This window comes from Fulmarus glacialis, unplaced genomic scaffold, assembly GCF_000690835.1.
Source record: "Fulmarus glacialis isolate BGI_N327 unplaced genomic scaffold, ASM69083v1 scaffold46791, whole genome shotgun sequence".
NCBI classification, from domain to species: Eukaryota; Metazoa; Chordata; class Aves; order Procellariiformes; family Procellariidae; genus Fulmarus; species Fulmarus glacialis.
This window is the reverse complement of record NW_009194300.1, coordinates 729-25,892: the sequence shown is the minus strand read 5'-3', so window position 1 is coordinate 25,892 and position 25,164 is coordinate 729. Positions and strand designations below refer to the sequence as shown.

The following is a 25,164-nucleotide window of genomic DNA, read 5'->3' as shown; positions in this document are numbered from 1 at the left end:
CTAAAGCAGAATGTATTTTTGCTACAAGTCTCATTGTCTCACTATAATTAACAACAACCTTGTAAATAATCTGAAAAATATCCCCCTCCCAAAGAAAGTTGCATTTTCCTATACTGTCTCCCTTTGTATATGCAGCAATGCATTTGGTATGTTTATACAAATGTCAGTGAGATAAAATAAATATTCCAGATGTGGAGTTTCTACATTGCTTCTGGCATAATTGCATTGTTTGGGTATGTTAACGGATTGTTTTGGGTTCATATCTCTTCCTGTTCATTTCGCTCTGTTGTCATAACATAATTCTTGTGGCATAGCAGACAATAAATAGTCACAAATACTGAAATGTGGCATAAAGCAGAATGCAGACTCAGAGTTTGTGCAAGAACTTCGGCCTTCCTGCTGGACCACTTGGGCTCAAGTGCTAGGGCTTCATAATGGGATTTAAAATGATGGCTGAGTGATGACTGTAGATCATTAATGGGGCACATGGATTTCTGTTGCTCCTCCTGAATCTGAAATGAAATCAAGCCCCAAGGCAAGCACGAGTGTGAACGCAGGGAATGGGTATTTTTCTTACAGGTGGGTGAGGGGCAGAACAAAAACTGACTTTTTCAATATCACAGTTTTTTGAGCTGGGTTTTGAACCTTTATTTTTTCTCCTAGAAGGTAGATGGGATCCTTTTGGAATAAGTCTGTGCGTGCTCTTAGATTTAACTTCAAATCAGCTGTTTTGCTTTTGTTTTGACTAGGAGGAGAGACTTGGGTGGTGGGGGCAGAAGCCTTAAGGGGGTTGGTTTTTTAAGGAGTGTTTACAATGCTTCAGCATCCTCAAGGGCAGCCTTAATCTTCTCAGGTCAGCATGCAATATACCCTGACCAGTTCCTTTACTGGAAAAATGAAAATTTTGTTTGAATTTTGACCTGTTTGAGAAAGGGTTCCTTGGTTTGGGCTCAAATTCTGAAACAAACAAACCCCAAGCAGCTTTCTGAGTCACAGGCAATGCAGTACACAGATTTAAACAAGTAATAGTCTGTAGTTGTGGGGAAGTTGGAGGTAAAGAAATCCCCTACTCTTTCTCTGATTCTTGACTGAGAACTCTGGGTAAATACAATAAAAAGTGCTTTAAAAAAACAGAAAGACCAACTGCTATCTGCAGCTAAATACGAAGTAAATTTGATGTATTTAAGTTTTTCGGTTTGGGGTTTTTTTTTTAACATTTCATTTTTGGTTTTAGGTTTCTGGGATTTGCTACAATAGCAGTATATTAAAAGTTCATCGAATTCTTTGTGTACCCAGCTGGGTAGCAAAGATATTTTCTTGGACTCTTGAACCAATCTTCTCATCTGCGGAACCAACGAATGAAGTTCGAGTGGGAATGGGAGCAACTGTTGACATCCAGAGGCAGCAGAGAATGGAGTTACTGGATCGTCAAATCATGATGTCTCAGGTTGCCCAAATGAGGCGGCAAAGGCAGCAGCAGGTATTGATATACGTTCTGTAAGGATTATATTAAGTTATGGGAAAAATACATTTTTGGTTCATGTATCTTTTGTGGTTCCTGTTTCTTAAAAATAATGTATTTATTTATTCTTCTCCATCAATCTTTCATATGCTGTTGTACTGCTAATAGCCACTTAGGTGTTTTATATAGCTTGATATGTTAAAACTGCTTCACAAGATATAAGCAGAATGTCAGACAATCCTGTAAGGATATCAGTACTTCTGGCATTCTTTCACCAAAAATGAGACTGAAAGGTAAAGTGATTGCCTCTCGGTGGTCTTCAGTAAGAGCCATTGTGGAAAGTTAGGAAGTCAAAATGCTCCTGACTCTTCTGAGTATTTGTATTGTTAGCATCCTTTTCAGAGAGGTTGAAAATTGTCTGCGTAACTCCTTTGTTTGCAGATGTACTTTGAATGAGGCTTGTTTCTTTTAAGAAAGTGCAGAAATTAAATTCTCTAACTTTCTTACAGAGGCCAACCACAGGGACTTTGTTTGCCGTGTTTAATGCTCGTGTTTTATTTCCTTGTTGAATAGAACAGCAGAGCCTTTTTATTTTCTCTGTTTTAGTCAAACCAGCAAATGCAGATATTCACATACTTTGCGTTGTAGGACAGTAAAACAAGGCAGATGGTGTCTCAATTCACTTTTTCTTGTATCTTAGATGTATGTGTTACTACTCTTATCAAACCTAGCAGACAACGTAGGCCTTGCATTGCTCTGTGTGAACATATATTGCTCATAATTTAATTACAGCCTAACAATTTGAGGTCTTCACTGAATTTCCTCTGTCTGAAACACAGCTCTGTACTGATACACAAGTTCTCGTTGCATTCAAGGTAGTGTCGTGCAAGTAGGTATAGCTATGTTACCATTAATATGTTGCCAGAATTAGAGGTGTGATGGCATAAAGCTTTGGCCAACAACTGGAGTATGAATCTTTGTTTCCAGTCCCTGATAACATAATTCTGTTTTCCTTGATTTCTTAACATTTCAATCTGATGAAATTGTTCCTCAGGTGGAAAGATCCTAATCTACTTTTCTCTATTCCTATTGGAACCTTAATCAGTTTTAACATAAGCACTGAACTAGAAATTACTCAATTCTTGAACGTTGCTGTTACAATAGAAAATGAATTGAAAGTGCCTGTTGGGCTACAAGCTGCTGGGAAGAGTGCAGCCGGTTTCTTCAGACAGCAGGAAGGAGCCATTTCCAGTTAGGAAGGACGATCTTTATAATAAATCTCTAATTGCAAAAAGTGGTAAATAAGTTCAGAACGGTAAATGATAAAAGAAGAGTTGATAACATTTTCTTCTCATCTTCTCCTTTCCTTAGGCTATGAACAGTGGAAAAATGTCTTTTCATGTTTGACTTCAAATAGAGTTCTTTAAAAGGTGGAGGGGTTTAAGTAAAATCAATGAACATTGTTTGAACATCAGCAAGATGCTTCCCCTTACAAGTTGCCAAAATACTTTCAAGTTACCTTCTCATGTTTGGCCTTTAACTTGAGCACAGCATTTAGTTAACTGATAGTGTTAATTTGTGAAACCAGTGATCGGAAGGCAGTGGGATCAATGTATGCATGTTTCAGAGAGGCTCTTCAGAAAAGATGTGTCATGAAAGCTTTTGACCAGCCTTTTTTTTAATGCCTCACTCACAGAATTTACTGGCCATCAACTAAATCACAGAAAACATCATTCACAAATGCTGAGAGGTAATGGTAAAAATGAAAAGCAGGCTAATTTCAAAATAATATTTAAAAAATCGAAAACCATTTTCTGGATTGCTGTATTTGGGCAATTCTTTTGCTTTTAGAGGCTTGGAAAGGTATAATTTGAAGACAGTGGAGTTGAACAGATCGCGTTACAGATGGAATTTAGATGATAATTTTACCTGTGGGGGTGAAGCTGATAAAGAATGCAGATCAGTTTCTTAGGGAGTGTTTTTTTGTTAAACTGAAAATAATAAAAGCTGTGAAGTGTCTGTCAGTCATCAAATATGGCTTTGAATTATATTCCAGGAGAATGTTGTGCAGATTGCTGGAGTCCCAATATGCTGTCTGTAGGTAATGTGCCATAGGTGAGATAAATTAACATTTTCTCTCCTGCTTTCTGTTTTGTTTGGCGAGGAAAGTGAACTTCAACTTTCCTCTGTATGCCGTAGGGCAACAATTTTATTTAGCTGCCCCTTGAGAAGGTGCTCTGCTCATTCCTCCTACTCCTTTACTCTTCAGTTCATCTGTTTGAGAAAAGAGACAATGCAGTTTCCCTGTATATTGGTAGCATTATGGAAGGAGAACACAAGAACATGATAGGTGGTTTTAATGTTGCTCCATTGTCCCCGCAATGTGGCAAACTCTGTTCTGGCCATAAGGAGGCCCCTTTCTTAAATAGATGCTTTTTGTAGTAAGCTTATTCTTCAGGTCTTTGCCAGAAATTCTGAAGAACGTGAGCCTGACAAGTTACGCCAGCCAACACAAAAAGAGTAAAAGTTTTAAAAAATTAAAAAAAAAAAACCAAACAGGGAAAGAAACTGGCGAAAAAACGTTTATCATAAGTTGTTTTTACTGTACCCCCAAGATACTGTGATGTAAATAATGATATCTTTTTTTTTCTGCTGTTCACTGAGCTCTTTTATCCAAAGCAGAATTCACTTTGGATGCTTTCTACAAAAAAAAAAAAAAAACAACCACAACAAGAAAAAACAAACCACCCCGGAATTTTTTTGCTGGCAACTCTTTGAGCTTTACCTTTCCTAGTCTTTCTCTAGCTGAAATGTTCTCGTTTGGAGGAGTCTGAAGCACGGAGCTGTGCGTGTAAGTGGTGGGTTGTCAGACGCCCATAACTTCGAGGAGTAGGTTAAGTATGCGGTAGAATTTGAACGTAAACCACCAACTTCATTACTTGATGTACCTTACTATAGCCCTTAAATGTTCAGTGGTACTGTGTCTGAGTATGTTGTTAGAAACTGAAAAAAAATATCTTACGTTGCTAGTTTCTCAGGGGATTGTGGTTACAGGGTGATTGATTTTTGTCTCGGTTTCTAGTTGCTGTGGATACAGCCCTTAAACAGATGGTAGTGTGCATATTGAAAACTTTCTGTTCTTTTTTTTCTTCCACGGATAATCCTGAGAAACGATGAACTTGTTACAAATGGAGAATCACTGAGCATCACCTCCATGCACCTTTTGAGGCAGTAGAATAAAATGTGTGCTATGTGTATTCATTCCCTCAAAAAATACCAGCTTGCTATTTCGTTACTGCTTTTAAAACTTTAGTTTCTCAGTTCTTTTCTTTCCCACTCTTTTGTCTATCCTTTTGTCTAATTTAATTTATCCTATTTTTCTTTTTTTCCCATTATCTGATCTCTTTTTCCCTTTCATATCACTTCCACATTTTCATTCCCCACTATGCCATTTTCCTCCCACATTTTCATCGTCTCTTCCCCTTCATCTCCATTGTTTCCCAAACTTCATGTTTGCTCCTGTACAAAATCCTTCTTCGCTTTGGGAGAAGTTCTCTCCCATCATGTCTCACCACCAGTAATCATTTGCTGATGCATCGTGAAGCTCATAGGATTTTAGGGATGGATGCCTCTTGCCTTTCTATTGTTCAGACAAAACATAGTTGAGGTCTTTGGACACTATTTTATCCTTTTGATACTGTAATATCAATGAACATTTTGGTCTTCCTCTTCTGACTCTTCTATTTCTTGTTCTCTTTTGTTTCCCAGCATTTTTCTAACGTTTATCTTTCTGTAACCCAAATGAAAGCCCTGGTGGGAAAACGGAAGCAACTGCTGCATCTGTGCACCAGTGTGGTAGCAGGGAGTCAACTTGACTTTCACTTCCTATTGAGAAACTTGGAGGGAGGCTGGCAGATAACCAAATTTCAAATAGATAAGGGAGGAGTCCATGCCTACATATTACTGACAACACTGTTGTCGCTAGAGACAGATATGTGGAAGGTGGTGGAAAGTTGCAGAAAAGGTGGTCAGTGCCTTCTGTTGGCAACTAAATACTACTACTCCTTCGAGCGCTCATGCCTGTGCCTGTTCGGGAGGGGCGGTGTATGAACCTCAGTCCCTTAATCTTGAAAAAATGCTTTTTGTATCCACAGAGCATTTATTCCTTCCTTCATGCTGAGCATGTTAAAGACACCATATTGCCTGCTTCTTGGTTTCTCTTAAGTTTCTTGGCTCAGAAAAGAGCTTCACCAGGTTACTCCAGACTGTGTGATAAGTAATAAGATATATGAAAATCTTCATTTCACTACCTCTTTTCTGCCCTATCTGCCACTTTAAGCTTATTTTGTCTTTTCCCTCCTGTCTTTTTGTTCTTCTGTTCCAGCTGCCATTACTTTTGAGTGAGGCCAGATTCTCCTTTGATTCATATCACACAGCATCTCTATACGCTGTGCAAAGACCAGACTTCTTCTATAACAATGTGACTTCCTCTAATTGTTCATTCGTTAGATGCCTTTCTCCTGGGACACTGGAGGGATGCTCTGTGGGTAGGCACACTGAGTGTCTTTATTGTTACGGGGAGTCTCGTATCTTGAGAAACGTGCAAGTTTCGCATTTTGTCAACTAAGGCCAGCTTGCTGATTTACCTTCTTGTTATATCTAAGCGGAAAAGTCCTCACATTGGGAAAAAATAGATTAATGGAGCAAAGACTTTCCTGGCACAAGAATTCCTCCTCAGGAATGTTATCCTCATTCATGATGGTAGAAGGAAATCCCTCAGTGAGTGTACTCTCAAACAGTTCATTTCTGCTTTCCCAAAGAAGTGTAAGAACCAGACCTGAGCATGTTCTTTAGTTCTCCCACTGGCACTGAGAGATACCACTTTGATAAAATCTTCTTGAATAACTTCACAAGTTTGAGTACCAACAAGAAGTCCTTCAAACAGACATTTTGAACTCTGCAGACCTTCTGCAACCTTTATACATTGCCGGGTCCATATAAATGCTTGCTCTCACAGCCAGGACTTTGGATGGAAGCAGCTTGTTTGTATTGTTTCACAGATGTATGTATCGTTGTCAGGAAGGAGTCTACCAGGCTGCTCTACCTGAATAAACGGGTGAGATTTTCAGCCAAGTGTTACGCAAAGTCTTTTTCTCTAATTAGGTTTCCATTCCAAATAGTCTGTGTTACCTAAGGCTACTTTGCGATTTTGTGACATAATTGAGTAGAAACTGCCTTTAGCAACCTTGCCATAAACTTCAAAAACAACTATATGTAGGGTACCAATAGGATAAAAAAGTTATTTTTGCTCAGACTCCTGAGGTGTGCGTGTACAAGATTTAACATCATATTTTTAAAGAATTCTGTTCACTAATAACTGATTTATGTGTTTGTGTCAGCCTGTGAATGAAGCATGTATGCTGCAGCAATAATCATTGTGGCTAAATTTAGTGTCAGTATTCCTTCATTCTTCCCTTCCTCTGCATGCAGATGTACTTGTGTGGACACACCCCAAGCCTTTTTTGAAATCACAGACAGCTTCTGGTTTTGTATAGAAAACAGTATCTTCTGCTTCAGACCTCAGTGAGTCTTTAACCCATCCTTTGCTTTTTGGCAGTCTTCTGGCATTTTCAAATCTTGATTATTCTCTGTAGTTGTTTAATAATGTTTGCTTTCTGTTGAGAATAAGCCTGTTTTTATTTCAAAAGGGGAGCTCTATTCTTAGAGGTTGTTGAGTATAAAAACTGCATATACTGCTGACGTTGGCATGTGTGAACTCTGGTTTTTTACTGTTTCATTTCGATAACATATTTGCAGCAGTTGATAACCCACTGCTATTTAGGTATTTCTGTTTTCTTTTTCTGAATAACTTTTTTCATGGATTCTAGGTGTGAAATTAAAAATGTTGAATTGCCAGGGTGCTGATCCAGGTAATGAACAGTTTAAACTATTTCCTCTATAGTCTACTACTTTATTTTTCTGTCTTTTTCATGGAAATTGGCAATTCCACGAGCTGACAGACACTAGTAGTACTACTAGAATAAGCTGAATGTGCCTCATTAACAGCCAGTTGTCACAGTCACAAGGCTAACTGTCTCTGACTCCTACTCCTCGGTAGCACCCCGCTCACACATTGAACTATTGTTTTCTTGGGCTGGAATTATGAAATTCTCTTTCTGTCTGACTAGGCTTTTAAGCTATAGCCTTTTAATTTGGTTTAATATTTGTAATCAGTTTCCCTAGAGAAGCAGTGGTTGATGCAGTAGGTGGATAACTTCCTAAAGCAAAATACTGTTTTATTTCAAAGCAAGTAATTTTTTGAGAAATAGAGTATGTTTATTCTCCTATTTGATTGTTCTTCCTCTGACAATTTAACTTGTGGCAGTTCCCCATAAAAAAGCTCCTGGCATACAAATCTCCCAAGCATTTCCAGAGTATTTAATTCTCTGTTGTCTGATCAATTCCTGTTTACAGAAGGCAAGTTTCTTTTTAGCTGTACCTGTCTCTTCATTTCTATCTTTGAACATGGGGCAAATAAGGCATCCAGTTTGGGGGGTGGTCAGTTACTGGATTCCAGGGCTGCTTCTGTTGTCCTTCCAGTCTGCCCTGAGAGAGTCTTGATGGGCCATTTCTTCTTCCTAGTGTCATCTTCCATAGCATGTAGTAAACAAGAAGCATGTAGTTCAGATAGTAAGTGGTCCATCTTAGTATTCAGGTTTTCTAATTAGAACTCTGATATTAGCACATAACAACTCCAGGCCAGTTTCACCGATTGTTCGTTAATGCACTACCTTAAGAGGCATAATAGAAACAAAAGTTTTGCCAGTGTTGCAAGTATGACACCTTGTATGTTGACTTTGGGATGTCAACATCCCAAAATGGGATGCCAATCTGGTTTTTTCCCTACGTCGTCATAGACTAGCCCTTTATATACTCGAGTATATGTTTATGCTAGTATGTTGTAGAAATTGGTTTTGAGTTTTCTTTGTGCCCGGTGTTTGTTAAATGTCAAATCAAAACAATTTTGGAACTCTGATTTCTTACTTTTGTTTCAGCCTCTACTTATTCCATATTACTCTTTGAAAAGGTTTGTGCACAGGAGGTGAATGAAGGATTATCCATCTAATCATGCTTTAATAACAGTCCACTGTCACCAGTCAACATCCAAAGAGCAATGCAGTAAGGATTAGAACTGTCTCTGTTTTGTGTAAAATGTCTAAAATGGGTCTAACTTTATTTCCTCAAGTACAGACTCCGGGTTCACGCTCGTGGACCTGCCTTCAGTATTTGGAGCACTACCTTCTCCCTCCCCCCGATTATCTCACTCAGCAAGTGTTGAATGCCAAATGTAAGAACAGCTCCAAATCATGTCACTCCTTTAAAATTCAGCTGGTGATTATGATCGACAGCTTCACCTCTCACAAGGCACTCACTTATAAAGACAATTTTTAATAATGGGAACTCACTTTTCAATATATACCCTAGATTTCTGTGAGAAAAAGTGACAAGCCCCACTGTCAGTTGTATGACATGGATATGTGTTTTCAAGTGATGTAGCCGCGACCATACCTGTGATGTCATAGTGCCAGCAAGAGCCCAGTTTGGATGAAGAACAGCTGACACAAGCAAGGGAAACCGGGAAGTCTGGAAAAGGAAATGCTTTGAAAAGGTGGATGAAAACTTGTCTCTACCGACTAGAGAAGATCCAAATCCCCATTTATTATTGCAAACAAAGTCTGAGAGTCCTGCTCAACACTTTCCTAATGTTGGACAAATGAATAAAATCAGTTCTTAAAAATGCCATCTTTCAACTTCTGCTTGATAGGAAACATCTTTCTTTCTTCTTGGCATAGTGACGCATCACTTTCTGTCTGAATTGCTGCATCACAGCAGTAATGAAAAGTGAATGTTACCATGATGCACAGTTTGGTACAGAATAGGTATTTACCCTTACTGTAACAGGTTAAACGCAGAGTAGTCTGACTCTTTCAGTGTTCTGAGCAAACCGCCAGTTTTGGGGAGTACCTACACAGCTCTTCACTTACCGCCAGCCAGTCCTGTGTCTGAGTCAAATAACGGCACCCCTTCCTGGCATGCGTGACAAGCAGTGGTCTACAAGGCCAAGTGCTTGGGCATGCACGAGTACGCGAGGAAGCGTTCACAACTCTCTGCGCCTCCCCTGAATGCAGTAGCAGAAGCAGCCATTCCCACCTTGCCTCCAAGGAGCAGATGCGCCTGCCCGCTGGCATTTCTGGTTTCTGCTACTATGAAGGCATCGTGCCTGTGCTGAAATCCCTTCCATTGTCTCTCAGGCAGCTTCAGAGGCCAGATTAAGGTGTTCCTCCTACATTTCAAAGGAAATAGCTGATCAAGCTTCAGAAAAGACCACATGTGGATTTCTGAACTTCTGTGACACATGAGCTCCTCTGGGACAATGCAGGCATCAAAGTTCAGGATGCAGCAACTAAGAGTTGGAGACAGAGCCTCTTGGCTAAAGAGACTTGTCTGTAAGTTAAATTTCCAGACGAAATTGGAAGATCATTAGAAATTGCTGGAGTGCTTTCCTTGGTGAAAAATTCTTTCCATCATTAAGAATGATGCTCAGAATACTAATACTGTTACATTTCTATGCCCTTTCAAAAGAAGGAAGTTATTAAAGTAAAAAAACAAAACAAAACAAAAACCAACCAAAAAAACAGAAGACTTTTGTCCTCACAAAAAGAGGCAGGCTAGACATTTGAATAAGTCTACTGGAAATTCCACCATTGCCATTGATCTTCCTTACGCAGTATTCAGGGCAGCAGGTATCGTGTCATTCATGGCTCTGCTTTCTCTTTGTTTATATCATCAGTATGTGTACTTTGGAGTACAATAATTTGTAGAAAAATTTATGTCTGAAAAGTAAGTGTTTCTTGTTTTCAGTACATTTTTTTAAAATGAAGCTTTATATGAAAGAAGTAAGACAATATTTATCTCTGTACCAACTAACGGCTCCTATGCAGAGTAGCAAACTTTAAAAATGTTACTTTAAAGGATGAAATGCAAAGCAATTTCCTTTTTTTTTTTTCTTTCGCTGCGGTTGTTATGTTAAGAAAAGGTGAACAGGACAGATATCAGGAGGTGCTTCCTGTTTGTGCAAACAGATGGCGAGTTGGCATTAACCATATACATGAGATAACATTATCAAAATATCTTAACCACATGCATCACTTTCAAGAGGACTTTTATAAAGCATTTTGTTTCATTTCTTTTGAAATTAATCTAATAAAATATGTGCAGATGTGACAGCTACTTAACTGGATATTTATTAATTGTCCATAATACAACATTTTTAATTGTCAAGCTTTGGATAAGAAGTGCTTTTACAAAATATGCCATGGCAGGTATGTATATGGGAAACAGGTAGATTTGCTTTTCAAAAAGAAAGGAAGGAGATTACGTGAAAAGAAATAGCATAACTGGGGTTTTAGCAGGCTGTACAATCAGAGACATTTCCTAGCTCTAGATATCTCTTCCTTATTCTGTAGGAAAGGAGGATACTCCTTTCCTTGTAAACAGTATTTTCCCAGACACCATAAAAAAAAAAAAAAAAACAAAACCCAAAACAAAAAAAGACATCAAGGATGTGACCTCATAAAGCACAACTTCAAAACGTAAAGCCCTGGCAGCTACCCAAGAATAAGTCATCAATATGGCATTTCCTTACAACCTTTTCTGCGATGAAGAACTGCTATTTTCCCATTCCCTTAATCCAATCTGTTCTTAAATCTCATTCTTTGGTCATCTAAACTTGTGACTAGTTTGTTGTCTTCCTGTAACAGAGGTTCCAACATCACCAGTGTTTTCCTAATCCACTTCTAGTAGTGATTTATCAGAGACCAATAAAATGGTCTCCTTGGTATGTTTATCTCCTATCAGGCAGTAACGAATTTACAATCAACTGATTCACTTTGCACTGCTAAACCAAAGGAAACTGAATTTTTCTTTAGTTAAAAAATTACAACCTAGGAGTAAGGGAGGTGGAAAGGCTTATAGGCCTTTCTTAGGTGTGTCCGTCATCCTTCTAGTCAAATAATTAATGAAGCAGTCTTTTTGTCGAGTGTTTTTCCTGATGACATGTGGAAGACTATGTTGCGGACAGAAATAAGGGCCCGGTCACCAATTTGTACAAAGTATTTTTATGAATGATAGTCTGTAGACTGAATTCTTCAGTGCTTGTCCCTCTCTAGTAGCGCAGCAGTCAGGACTTCCAAAACAGAGTTTCTGATTAACGCCATGAAAACAAGTATGACAGCTGGCAATGGGGACTAAAAGTTCTTCATAGCATCCCACTGCAGGGACTGGGACCAGTGCATGCAAGTTGATGGGAACCTTCAGCCTCTTGACGACAGTGAGCTTGGTGCTGTTTTCACGCCATAAGCAGAGAAGGCCTCCCTGAGCCTCTCATCCTGCAGCACAAACAAAGCAATGGAGGAATTAAATATGCAAAAAAAAAATTTCCTTTTGCTTTAGTAAATCTTGGCAGCATTCACGCAGTTGGACATGAAAAAATTGGACTAAGGAAACAGACATGAACAAGGAATCTTACCTTTGCGTAGATCCATGGCTACCATCCAGAGCACTGAATGGGGGAAGGCTTTGGTTTATGTCATGTCCCCGAGTGCACCAACAGGCTCTCTAGGGGTTTGGCTACCTGTGCTGAGGGCCAGCTCTTCAGCCTTGGAACAGACTTGTGTGAGAAAGAGCTGTGGTTAGAAACATCTGTGAGAAGCCTTGTTGGGTCCTCATCTACTTCACCTGGGACTTGCTTTTAAGTTCAGGTCCTTGCCTTTGGTCCTTGCTGAGCTTTGTGGATACGCATGTGCCAACCAGTGTACCTCCCTCCCTGCTCCTGACCCACTGACTTGACTTCTAGGCTTGATCTTACGCCTACCTGACTTTTGGCTGACCATGGTTACTGTCAATGGACCTGCTTTGCTCTTCTCACTTGGATCCTGTGGGAACACAGCATGTTTCAGTGAGGCCACTGCCTCTGCTTGCCTTCTTGTCACCCTTGGCTCTCAGCTTGCCTTTCCTCTTGGAGCAGCACCTGCACTTGCTGCTCCCTGACCCCTAAGATTCAGGACAAAGAAAAATGTCACCTGAGATAATCTCGGTGCAAGATGGCCTCAGTCTGTCAGCTGTGGAAACTGGCTCTGGATATAAGAAGTTTAATGCATCCTCCTTAGCTAGTCCTGAGTCATGTTAAGTCCCAGCCCTCAAACCTTTTAGTATTGAACTTAATTCTTTGTATAACAAACCGACAAACCAGAATCACAGAAGAACTGCCTGGATTTCATTAAATGGATTAGACTGGCAGACACTTGTCACTGAAGGTGCTGCTCAGGAAAGGAGCTTACATACTGGATCCTTGATCATCCTCACTGCTTAATTATTTCTGCTTCTGTTTTGGACCACTCCAGAGAGCTCTGTTATCTGAGACAAGGCTCCCATGGAGGTTAAGGAGATGGGTGTGAGCTCATCTGTGCTGTTGGGTGCTGGTGCCAGGGTTCAAGTATATTGTGAAATGCGTAAATACTGTTTGCTGATTCCCCAGAAGGGACTCTCAGATGGTTTAGAAGGATCACTTAAATAAATTAATCAGATTGGATATCTTCATGTGAAATCTTCCTGACTTCTCGCAGAGTAAGTGTGTTAGCACGGTCAAAAAACACTGTAATACAGAAATCATCATAAAATTATGAAGGGGAGGTCTGCAAAATAATTTCTGTGAGACAAGGTGGAGTATTGGTCTGGAAATCTCCTGCACATTTTTTAACTGGAATTCACGATATTTACTTAATTTAAGACATTTTTTGCTGCTTGCTTTGGGTCACACTAAAATTCACAGATCTTCATGTATTTCTGCTGTGATAGTTAAGGTTGTCTGAAAGTCTTTACACAGTCACCATCCACACTGGAAATAGCCTTGATCTCCACCTTCTGTGGATCTAAGACATTAGCTGCACTTCCTGATTTTTCCTTACCTTTACTCTATGAGATTGGCCACAGTACCAGTCCCATAGTTTCTGCTGCAGTTCCCTGAATCTCTGCTCTTTTGAGCCTGACTTTGTGCATGTCCATCATGTAATTAGAGGCAAGTCTGTGAGGGGAAACAATTTTCTTTAGTTACGATAAAGAAGTCTAATGTGCCTGGTTTTGCTGCAGTTTGTAAAGTAATACACAGATGAGAAGTGGACCATAATGTTGGGATTAATCCTAAACATCAGTGTTCACATACCATTAAGAGTTTCAGCCTTTAATATTTGTTGTTGTTGTATGTTGGTATATTCTTACCTCATTAATATAGTTAAGAACTGGTGGGTTATGTTTGTCACAATTTCCAAAGGTAACTGAAATATTCTGAGGGCAACTGAAAAAGATCTTTTCACAACTATTTTGAACTAATTTGCCTAGTCTGTTATTTGTGGGAAGGGGTTAGCAGTCTTCACATGGAACTCTTCTGAATACATCAGTTCACCTCTGTAGTTTATCAAGGTATCTGCTGTAAACCTTCAAAACTAAATAGTTACCTTTGTAAGGAATATGCATTTTTTTATTGAAAGGAATGAATTCTGTGTATGTTAATTTAAAATGCATTGTAAGTTTAGGGTAAGGAAGTAGACAAGTCTCTTGGTAGTGTTAGGTGATAGCGCACAGGACAGGGAGGATGCAAAACCAAACTGGAATAGGCAGCTCAGTATTGAAGCTGAGGGCACAGCTGGAAAGGTACGTTTATTTCAGTCTTCAGATACTGTGGAATACTGCTAAATTAATACATTTATTGTAGATTTTATATTTCACATACATTACTCTGACTTCTGGTGCTTCAAAGGAACATGTCATAATCCTGTTGGCATTTTTCAATTCACCAATTTAATGTGAATGACCCGTGGAAGCGTTATTTTCTCCTCCTCAGGTCTTTTCAAAATAATAAAAATAGGCAAAGCAGCATTAGTGCAGTGTTCTTGCTGAACTATAGAGCTTAGTAGACTTTCAGAAATTCAAAGTTAATGAATTAAAACTCAACATAGCTCTGAGTTAGGGGAAATTATAGATGGGGAAGTACAGGACATGTGATTTTCCAAGACCACGGAGTAGTGCAGCGGTGTCAGTAGAAGGTCTAAAGATCCCTTTCTGGGTTTAAACTACAGACCAATTCTTCTTTTTACTATGCTACACTGTTTGGCTAACGCAAGGCTTACACAGAATCCTTTGGTTAAAACCTTATGACTTATAAGTATGTTTTATACGGTACGCAAAACAAAAATGTAGATACGTAATCATTTTTTAAATTCAAAATCACAGTGGAAAGAAACTATGTCTTGAAAACCAGTGGTGACTCCTAGCTATTGCATATCTTCACAGGGAAAAATGCGCTCTAGTATATAAGGGACTGGGACACTTCACAAGCTAGCGTTTCAAATCTCGTGACTCCCCAAATGCTTTTTGAAGCGTGCTATTGCACTGCCCCCTGTGGTGTCTGGGCTGGTTGGGTCTCCTCTGGAGAGAAAGGAAGAAAACAAAGGAAAGGGCAGGAAAACTAAATAAACGATTTTGTTTTTTGGTCTAGGAGCAGGTTTAGCTGCTGATGATCTGACTGAGCAGAGAGCATTTAATGCTCAAGGGATACATAAAGGCAGGAAGAGCCCTCGCTGAGAGAAGAAAAGAAAAAACTCTGAAGAGGAAGGTCTTCTGAGAAACAACAGTATAGAACTAAAATAGAGCAACTAGAGGAAGGAAGTCCATGTCCTATATATACAGAAAGGGAGGGGGATCTTCTCCATAGTAACGGAGGGAGCAGGGGAGGAGGAAAAGGACAACACAAACTGCAAAAGATGTTTTAACAAATTGTATAGAAAAGAGAGATCTGCGGTTTGCTCTTCTTCCCTGCTGGCAGGGCCTGTGGTTTTGGTGTGGAACACAATCCCTTAAAAAATATTTGTTTTAAGCTAACAAAATGAGGATTCATTAGTTCTGGACAATTATAAGGCTTGTACTTTAGTATTTGTACTTCATATTTTAAATGTCTTATTATTACAAGACTTGAAGCTTGGTTGTTAAAAGGAAGTTTCGTTTCTGTGATTTACACCGTACGTACGTTACTGCTGTGTATTTGTATTATTACTATGTAGTTACAAAATGTTTTGGCACTGGAATACAGCCAAATTTTGCAACGGTATTTAATATGCAGAAGTTAGGTGAGGTGGTCTGTGTGTCTGTAACAGTCGCGTTGACGTCACAGAGGTAATTCCTTGCATGGAAGTCACAGGTATCCTGAAGGTTGGGCTTGTTCTGAGTTTCCTGATGTGGTTTTGCTGATGCCCTGAGAATCCAGTTTTGCTATTCCCCCACTTATTTCTTGCACTCTTTTTCCCTGGTTAACTCCAGCAGCAGTCTTGCAAAGCACTTGCAGGACCCGCTGTTGCATCTCTGCCAGGCAAATCCCTATCAGTAAAGAGAACGGTCCTTCAGCCTCAGAAATCTAGCACTGTAGTAAACCAAATCTTTCACAATGGATGTGAAACATCCTTTCCTCCTTCTGTTAGCACTTTTCCTTAATTTACAGTGATTACTTCTAATAACTAGTAAAGCAGTGATCAGTCCCAATTTTGACTTCATAAGAGACTGCAGCAGTATATGTTGTTTAAAATAACGTATTTTACTCAAACATTTGCCTTTTGTATTATGTAGGATGGATGATCTTTTTGTTTAAAAATATCTGTAGTTCTTTTTGCAAAAACTGACAGCAGTGTCTGGTTTCAGGGTGGGATGATTAACTGGAATAGACTGTTTCCTCCTTTACGTCATAGACATAATGCGAATTATCAAGATCATCGCCCATCTGAACAAGACACACCTCCACCTACCGAAGTTTCTGAAGAGCAGGTAAACATTTTTCTATTTTAAAATGGCATTAAAAAACTGCTTAGGAATTACCTCTACTAATTTTTTATCATCTGTCGACACAGTTTCTTAAACGTTCTCTATAGCAGCACAAATTAGAACATCAGATAACGGTCACAATACAGAGACAGCAAACTGTCATTATAATCCAAACCAGAGTTCCAGATCAGCTAGGGAGTTTCTGCTTTTATGTGTAACTGTTTTTCCTTTGTATTTAGAGATGAGACAGTTTTACTAGTGGGGGCTATTCAAATCTGATAAAATACATGTTTCAAAGAAGGAAGAATGACAAATGGATTTCATTATTTGTCCTGTTGATATGCAAATTTTCCTTCACTGAGGTCTCCACCTTAAGTTTCCAATTCAGTCATGTAGTTTTTTGGAAATAACAATGTTATGCCAGCTGTGGACTGCAACACACACTTGGTCTAAAACTTGGATGTTTCCCTCAATGATGTGGTTGACTGATTTCACATACTGATGCCACAGAGAAGTCTGTGTCTTTTCCGTCAAGTATAGATTTAGACTTACTATATACATTTAGACTTTTAGACTTTTGTGGATAGTTTTATTCTCAAAAGACACGATGATTTACTAGGAAATTCAAGAACTTAAGATTAGTCTTATTTCTGTATTCAGGATTTATTGCATGCAGTCAAGTTCTCCAGGTTGTAGCCTATCTGCAGTTAGCTGCATTTGCCATTTTATAGTCTAAGGTCTCTGCTACCCTTGAACAAGAGTAGGTTTCAAGGGTGAGTTTTTCTTTCCCTTTTTCCTTTTTCTGGTGGGGGATAAATCAACATTTGCTAGCACCATGCTGTCATTTCTAGTTAGTTTAAAATGAGCTTGTCCCAAACAGAAATCTTTGCTATGATCTGATTTCTAGTTTTGATTCAATGTTAGACTATGTTCAAAATGTTCAAAATTTTAACTGCACTGGTGGTTTTGACTGCAAACCTCCTGGGCTACATCCAAAAAGGCAAAAAAAAAACAACCAACAAAAAAAAACCCCAAAACTCCACACCAAAGAACACCTTCTGAGACAAAACCCAGAAAGTTAGTTTTGGCCGGCCTGAAAGCCTACCCAGTGTCAGGTATGGGGTGGACCAAAAGATTTCCCTGCTAGGTTGGTTTGTTTATTTGTTTTATTGACAAATTCTGCTTATGGGAACTTTTATTATTGGGCTGGAACTAATGAAATAGTTACTAGTCTGACTTATGCTGAATTCTTACCCAAAGCCTTTAGGCCCAGCTTTATGAAAGCAATATATGCTTATATTTTCTCATGCATTGAAATTGTAGAGCTCACCTGTTTGCTGTCATTTGCCATTCTGTCTAGTTACCCTGCAAAGAAAAAAGTAATCTTGATTTCTCAGGACTGTACTAATAACTGCACAAGTTGTCTTAGAATGGCAGAAATGCAAGGTTTTCTTCTGTTCTTCAGATCAAAATTTGCAAGCATTTGCAATGCTTTGGTACAAAAATCTCTGCATTTCTTGTGGGGTTTTTAGCACCTTAAATTACTGTTACCAGTATATACCTCTGTTTCCTGGAGCTGGATTCAGTTCCTGTGGTTAAAATATACTCGAATGAAAAGAGCTTTTTGTTGTTACCATCTATTCCCCGTGATGCTCGCTGGATATTTCTGTAAATGGGAACATTGCAATTCCATCCACCACTTCTTAAGGTTAGAATTCATGGCAACTGCAGTAAAAACCTTTCTTCTGAAGCGTATTTCTGTGGTTAGCTTTTATTCTACTGCCTGCCCTTTTTCTCATAAAAAACACAGTCTTAGATGAAAAATCAGATAGAGGAAACTTTAGAAAGTTACAGGTTATGAAATCCAGTTCGAAGTTATGCTATAGTTGCAGAGGTGTCGAAAGTAACAATTCATTTCTCTCTCTACAGGAAGGTGAGAAACCGACATTGGGTTGTAAGGGAGGGAGAAAGGGGGAAGGCACAAAAATGATCAGTACCATATTTGATATTCTGACAACCAAGGTAGCCATTTTCAAACATTTTGTAACGGTGTATTTAGATTAAGAAAAGGAGGACCCCCACCTCCGAGCATACTTGGCAGTAGTGTATTTTTCGGTAAGCCACCAAAGCAGAGAAGATTAAAAATACTGGAGGTGTCTTAGAGGAAGGCGAGGTTGCTTTTAATGGCACCTTTCTTTTAAAAGGCGCTTAAAGTACTTCTAATACTAGCGCATATCGCTCTTGCGCCCTGGGAAGATTCCTCCTGAGATGTAAACGGCCCCTGCTGTGTTCCTGCTCAGCTTCATTCTGCTGCTGCAGGCTCCCTACAAGCAGAGGAGGAGCAGTGGTAGTTCTCTAGACAGCTCCTGTGGCCCAGGACGTCCAGGTTCAGGAGCTGTGGTGTCTGGTCTGCAAGGCCATTTGGAGCAGGATGGGGAATGCTTTATGCTGCCAGTGGCCACAGTTAATTTTATATGCCGCTCCCTGCCCTCCCCCCCCTTGTTTTTCCCCTCTCTGGAAGATTAACTATAAAAGTGAATGAGTTTATATTGTGACTTTCAGACATACCTAATTGAGAATTGTAGATTTTAAATGTAGTTTCGATTGGAATTTAATGATAAATTAAATTTCGTTATACATACATTGCTTTTTACATGTGGTAATTTGAGTATCTGTTAGCACAGAGCAAAAAGGTTAGGTGTCAAGTACGTGATATTATAAAGAGGGATGGTCAAGTGGTTATTGATTACCAAAAATCATTGTCTTAATGTGCCCTTTTCCAGGTAATTCTTCCATCAAATGTCATTGACTTACGCTGTTTTGAGAATATGTAGAATCCTTCCGAGAATTTTACTGAGCCCATTTAAGTATTGTACTGCCTCCGTTTTAGGGATAACTTTCAGGCTTTGCTGAATGGTTTTGGTTTTTTAATGCCCTCTGGAGAAGTAGGTCTTTTCAAGGAAAATAGAGCTAAGGATGTCTGGACAGGTTTTCGCATCCGCTATAAAATTCCGTATTTTCATCAGTGTTGGGTTCTTGAGGTCCTATTCTTGTCGAGAGCAGCAAGCCCCAAGGTCAGATTGTGTGATCATCATGTGTGATGCCATACTTTCTATTTTACTCTTCTTTCAAAACTGAACCAGCTAGGAAAATACAGGTGTGGCATTTTCAGCAAACGGTTGGTTTTGAATAAAGTATCAGAAAGCAGTCATCTCTGTGGCAATGTTTTCAAGCATGCTGTCCCAGATACATCTTTCTGGCGGTGCATAGCCATGCTTGCTTACTTTCTGGAAAGGTAAGCTTTTGAACAGCCTGATCAGTGGAAAAGTGATCTCTGACACTGTTAACGTGACTAATGCACACACAGTGTGAATAAAACTCTGGTTTTAAAGCGGTGTTATGTTATTTCTTTTCCAGGTTGCACGACTTATGGAAATGGGATTTTCCAGGGGAGATGCTCTAGAAGCTCTGAGGGCTTCAAATAATGACTTAAATGTAGCCACTAATTTTCTACTGCAGCACTGATGGTTTTCTGTGTGAAGGAACTTCACTTGATGGGTTTGTACACGTCTGAAAGAGGATCAAAGCCACCTGCTGGACAGACTCATGAAGGTCGTCCCCACAAGAGCATCAGAAAGGAGAAACTGGCTCCGTGTGACTGGTGATTCAAAGTGATGTTAATGAATGACGTGAACTGTTCCCAAGCCTTCAGATCACTTGGTGGTTTCTAGTCTGGTTATCCTTTTCAAAGTAACTTTAGTTTCTACTTATTACTGGATATCACCTAAATTTATTTTTAAAATAAAGTAGGTGGTTTTTTTCTTGTAAATCCTTGTTAGACATGTTATCAGACTTAATGACTAGGAAAAGAAGCTCCAACAACCACGGCGACTAGGTTTACCTATCAAGAAAAATCGTATTTTTTTCATTTACCAGTCTAATTTCTCTAGCTTACATGTTATTTTGCAGTACTTGATTTTTGATTACAGTAATAAGAGATTTGAAGATCACTTCGTTTTCAGCTCAGTAAAGGGTTAAGGGACTACTATGTCATTCTTCAGAAAGTTTTATTAATGCCTGTAATATTTTCTCTCTTGAATTCCTTTTTAAATAAAAGTTGTCATTCAGCACATAATACACAGGTAGGATGCGAGAAAATTCATGTGCATATTGCAAGCTATGGTAAGTGACCACTGTAAATTAGAATTTTACAAACTGAATAAATTGCTATTCAGATACAGGTCATGAAGATACTCACTGGAAGCAATAAAGGTGAATCAAATGATACAATAAGATTAGAACTGAAGTGATTTGAATGACTTCCATGTCTCATTCAGACAGGCTTCTATAACGATGGATGTATGTTCGGTCTCCTGTGTGCTGGTTTCATTTTATTGAGCTGGCTACATACTGTCTTAAAAGAAAATGACAAAAAGCTAACTTTTCTATATATAGTTCTAGTTTTCTACTGTCAGAGATGTGGATGACCCTGTATTTGCTGAATCCGCACTGTCTGAAGCAACTTACCGTTGATCATAGACTGGAATATTAACCTTAAGGGTGATTCAGTCTAACACAGGAGGTAGCAGGATGCTAATGCCAAGGTAGTACAATATTGGTTTTGAATTTTAGATTGATGAATAAACTTACTTGGCTTGACTCAGAATTGCTCAGTATTAGCACCTTAGGAGTTTCAGGAGGTGGGGTGGAGAGAAGTGAACATCTCTATAAAACCAAGCTGAAGTAATACGAGATTCCAAACCGTGACTCCGTGAAACCAATCTACTCATGTATCTCAAGCATTTAATGTATGTTTCTGTATGTGCTTTTGTTTGTACATATGTATGTGTCTATTTATATACACACAGGCATATTTAATACATACATACATTAAGAATAACATAGAGGTCATCAGAAGCATAACAAAGGCAACAGCAGCTGCAAAGGGGAGGAGGTGAAAGAATACAGGAGAGAAAAGGATGTTTTGAACATCCAAATGAACATGTGTGTACCAAAGTACAGACCTGCGCAGTCTCACTTGGCCTGGAAAATATACTGGGAAATTACGGGACAAGATTTAGGGAGAGGGAGGTACCTTTCCTTTTTTTTTTTTTTTTTTTTTTTTTGACTGATAAAATTGAAAAAAGTCCTTCAGGCATACTGGTCCTTATCCAGAAATGACATCAAATTTGTGCAGCTTTCGGCACATGACATAGTTTTTAATAAAGTCAATGTCCTCTGTATATTTTTTAGTATTTTCCAGTGGGTGAAATAAGGGGGTTTTTGAATGTGTGTTTTCCTGGGCTTTGATCAACCTCCTCCAGTGTTTGGCTTGCTGCTATGATCACATTATTTAGGCAGGGTCTGCTTTTTAACTGAAAGGTTTTGTTTGTGTGAAGCTGAGTGGCTCTCTGTGTGTGTAGGCTAGGGATGTTTCTGTACCCAGAGAACTCTGGAAACCTGCTGCCTTACAAAGGAAAGGGCAAATGTAAGAAAAAAAGCCCTACAATAATTTGTGTATGTAAACTAGTTAAATGTTTTTAAACAAGTACAGGTTTTAATTTTGAAACCTGCAGATTCTTCCTTCACAAATATTTTATCAAAAGTAGCAATAAAGACTAGTGAATTACTTCAGAAGTCAAATTTTGTCTGTAGGAAATAAAGGTCCACCTAGCCCAGAGTAAATTAAATCTGACCTATGCCCTTTCAGACATTGCTCTGCTCTGGAGACAAGCACAAAGAGCATTTATTCCTTGGAATTTTAAAACATGTTGAGTAGCACCCGGGACATATGAGTGCATATTCTCCAAGTCTAAATCCTTTCTTACTATTATCTATACAGGGGGTATCCAAACGTCACAGTTGTTCAGAAAACCCCATTTTGCTGGGCATTTCGCAAAACATGGTCAAACATAAAGGGTAAAATTCAGGTCTCGGTGATGTCAGTGGAAAACTCCCCTTGACATCTGTGAGAACAGTTTGTGCTCAAAATGCTTCCAGGGTTGTGATCTCCAATTTAAAAAAAAAAAAAAAAAAAAAAGAAGTGGTAAACGGAGGGGTCTCGGTGCCGTTGAACACAGTTTCTGTTTCGTGCAAGAACCAAAGAGGAAAGATTCACACATTAGAGTTGGAAAACAACTCGGGTTTCTACTTGATGGTGAAACTTTCATGGACCATTTCTGGCAATGTGAGGAGCATGTTCTTCACAGCCTACGCAGTGTTTGTCCAATACAGTTTTGAATATCTCATTGCACAGTTTCTATTTTGTGTGTGACCCAACGATATTTTTTAGGCAGTGAGAGAATGCAGAATACTTTTCTACGGAGCGGATTTTAAGTCCCTAGGAAATTCAAGCTTGTTTTAGTAAAGCCAAGATTTGGTATTTTGAAATAAAAGTTGTTGCTGCTGTTAAAATTTCTCTACTAGACTAGGAATGCTGTCTTTTGAGACAAAGTTGGAGTAATTTATTGGGGACTTTCCTAGACGGTTATGTGATACTTTGAAATACGCTCACAGCGAGGTTTGTATTTGTGAAAATCCGCCTGATAAGCCGCCAGGTTCTCAAGCCTTAACTTTTTGCTAAGATGCAGAATGACTGGGCTCCGTATCTACCAAAACCATTGTCCTCTCCCAAAACAAGCGTTAGAAGTTGCTTGCTACTTACGTGAGCACGTGGACTGTCACAGCTGGTTCATGTACCGACCTGTGCTGTCTAGCGCTTGTCGGTGCCTTTATGAACATGTGATGGAGAAAAGGTCTCATTATTTATCTCTGAAACAGAAGAACAAGGAAGCAAAACATATTGCAAGGTACTGGGCGAATGGCAACATTTTTGGCTCTCCTGTTTGTGTATGTGTGTGTATATACACACACACATATACATGTATGTGCATATATATGTGTATACATACATATATATACAGAGAGTGAGAATGTTTATGTGTTGGTTTGATGAATTTAACTGGAGCTAAGAGTTTGTTGAAGAACATTAAAAGTCTGTATTCCAAGACTCCCATCTCTCAAACGTGTATTTGGAGTATCTATGCAGTTGTAAAGGCACCCGAATTTGAAAACACTCAGAACTACAACTCCCATATTGTAGGGGAACTGCATCTGTTTGAGGATAAATAAATGCACAGTATTCATTTGAACTAACAGAGTTTTTTGATTCATAAGTGCAATTAATTTCTTGTGTGTGTTCTTCCACAAGAAAAACCTACATGAGATTAGCTTTAACTGGGTAGCCATAGTAATAAGTATTTTATATAAATAAGTATAAATATTATTTTATTAGGAGAGTCACATGAACACACAAACACTATATGTGTTTATATATATGCATACATGTATGTATATTTTATACATATATGTGCTTACTTAAAACATGCTGGGTTTGGTTTAATTTTTATAGTAGGATTATATTCCTCCTGTTTCCATATATAAAGGGATGCTTTGACTATAGAAAGTCGACTCTTAATTGAATATCAAAGAGGGTACGTGCTACCAATAGTTTTCAGTCCAAATATGAGACAAGAAACAGATGATGGGAGCAGAGGAACGGTACGACCTGATGAATGGGTGCGACTGGTGAGAATCTCAACAAATTGGTAGTGCGACTGTTGTCATTTGATTTTTTCCGAAGGAGGGTTTTAAGAGGAAATGAGAAGTTAGCTGGGCTCACATGTGTTTGTAGGGGACTGTTTCCAAACCTGAACAGTAGCATTGGAGAAAACAGGAATATACATACTTTAAAAGTGGGTGAAAAACTCCGGCATCATGGCTGAACAGAAAGCAGAATTTGGCCTTTTGACCGTAGATAAGTAGGGACCATAAATGTCATTTAAGATTAGTAAAGGAGAGGACTTGAGGGAGATGAGGAAGGTGGAACTGGGCAAAAACAGAGAGTTTAAAGAAAAGGAGCAAAGTAGAAGATAGGCTGGCGAGGACAGAAAGAAAAGACCTGCTCAGAGAAGGTGGGCGGGATGTCGCATTGTGCTTAGTTCAGTTTTGAAGAATTCACAGAGATTCTGTGTGGAAAATGCAAATACACAATATTGTGGCTAATCTTGTCCTGAAAATCCACTCTTCTTTCAGGGGAATCCTTCCATTTTATTTGGTTAGTTTTGCACAAGATGGTACATGTAAGCAAGAGAGAAAACAGTGGAACCCCAGCAACTCGTCCATGAACTAAACCCTGGAGTCACCACAGCATGTGAGAAAGCAGATGTTTCTGGTTTTCAAAGCAGTTAGTCCTGCCAGCCTGACTCTTCTCCTGGCACCCCACCGCAACTGCGGAGAGACCTGCTCCAGAAGGGACACAGCTCCCCGCAGGTCCCACTGCTCTTCCCACACAAGGTTATTTATAAACCCCCGTGCCACGAGAGCACACGACCTTCCTGGGGAAACAAGCGCCCTGCGTAAAGGAGGAGGATCGAGAGCCTGTGCTTGTCCCTCGCCGCTTCTGAGCGTTTGCTTTGCTTGCGGGGGGAGAGGCGTGTGTGCACCTCTGAGAAGCCAACAGTTGCCCACGTCACCTGGCCCAAACAATCACACTGGGGCTTGTGACTTAACGGTGAGAAGCTTTTATTTTAAGTAGGTACGTGCGTTTTTACATGACAATATTTTACTGGCTTACAAAGATGGATGTCGCGATGTGCAATAGCTTCAATTCAGGACAATTCAAAGCACAGACTGAAGAGGTGTGTTGTATGGCCCGGGTAGTTTACTAACAGGTAATGCGTCCCGTTGTCCCCCGGCACTCTCCTGGAAATTTATGC

The 25,164-nt window shown here is 39.3% G+C and overlaps 1 protein-coding gene across 1 annotated transcript; it reads left to right on the top strand.

Moving 5' to 3' along the window:
• Nucleotides 1–1,234: 1,234 nt before the first annotated feature.
• UBAC2 (UBA domain containing 2) lies at nucleotides 1,235–20,529 on the top strand (the record flags this gene model as incomplete). The annotated part of the gene is made up of 3 exons (XM_009587720.1): nucleotides 1,235–1,480; nucleotides 16,268–16,390; nucleotides 19,805–20,529. Coding segments are annotated over 3 exons (477 nt in total), but the record flags the coding sequence as incomplete, so codon positions are not given.
• Nucleotides 20,530–25,164: the final 4,635 nt, after the last annotated feature.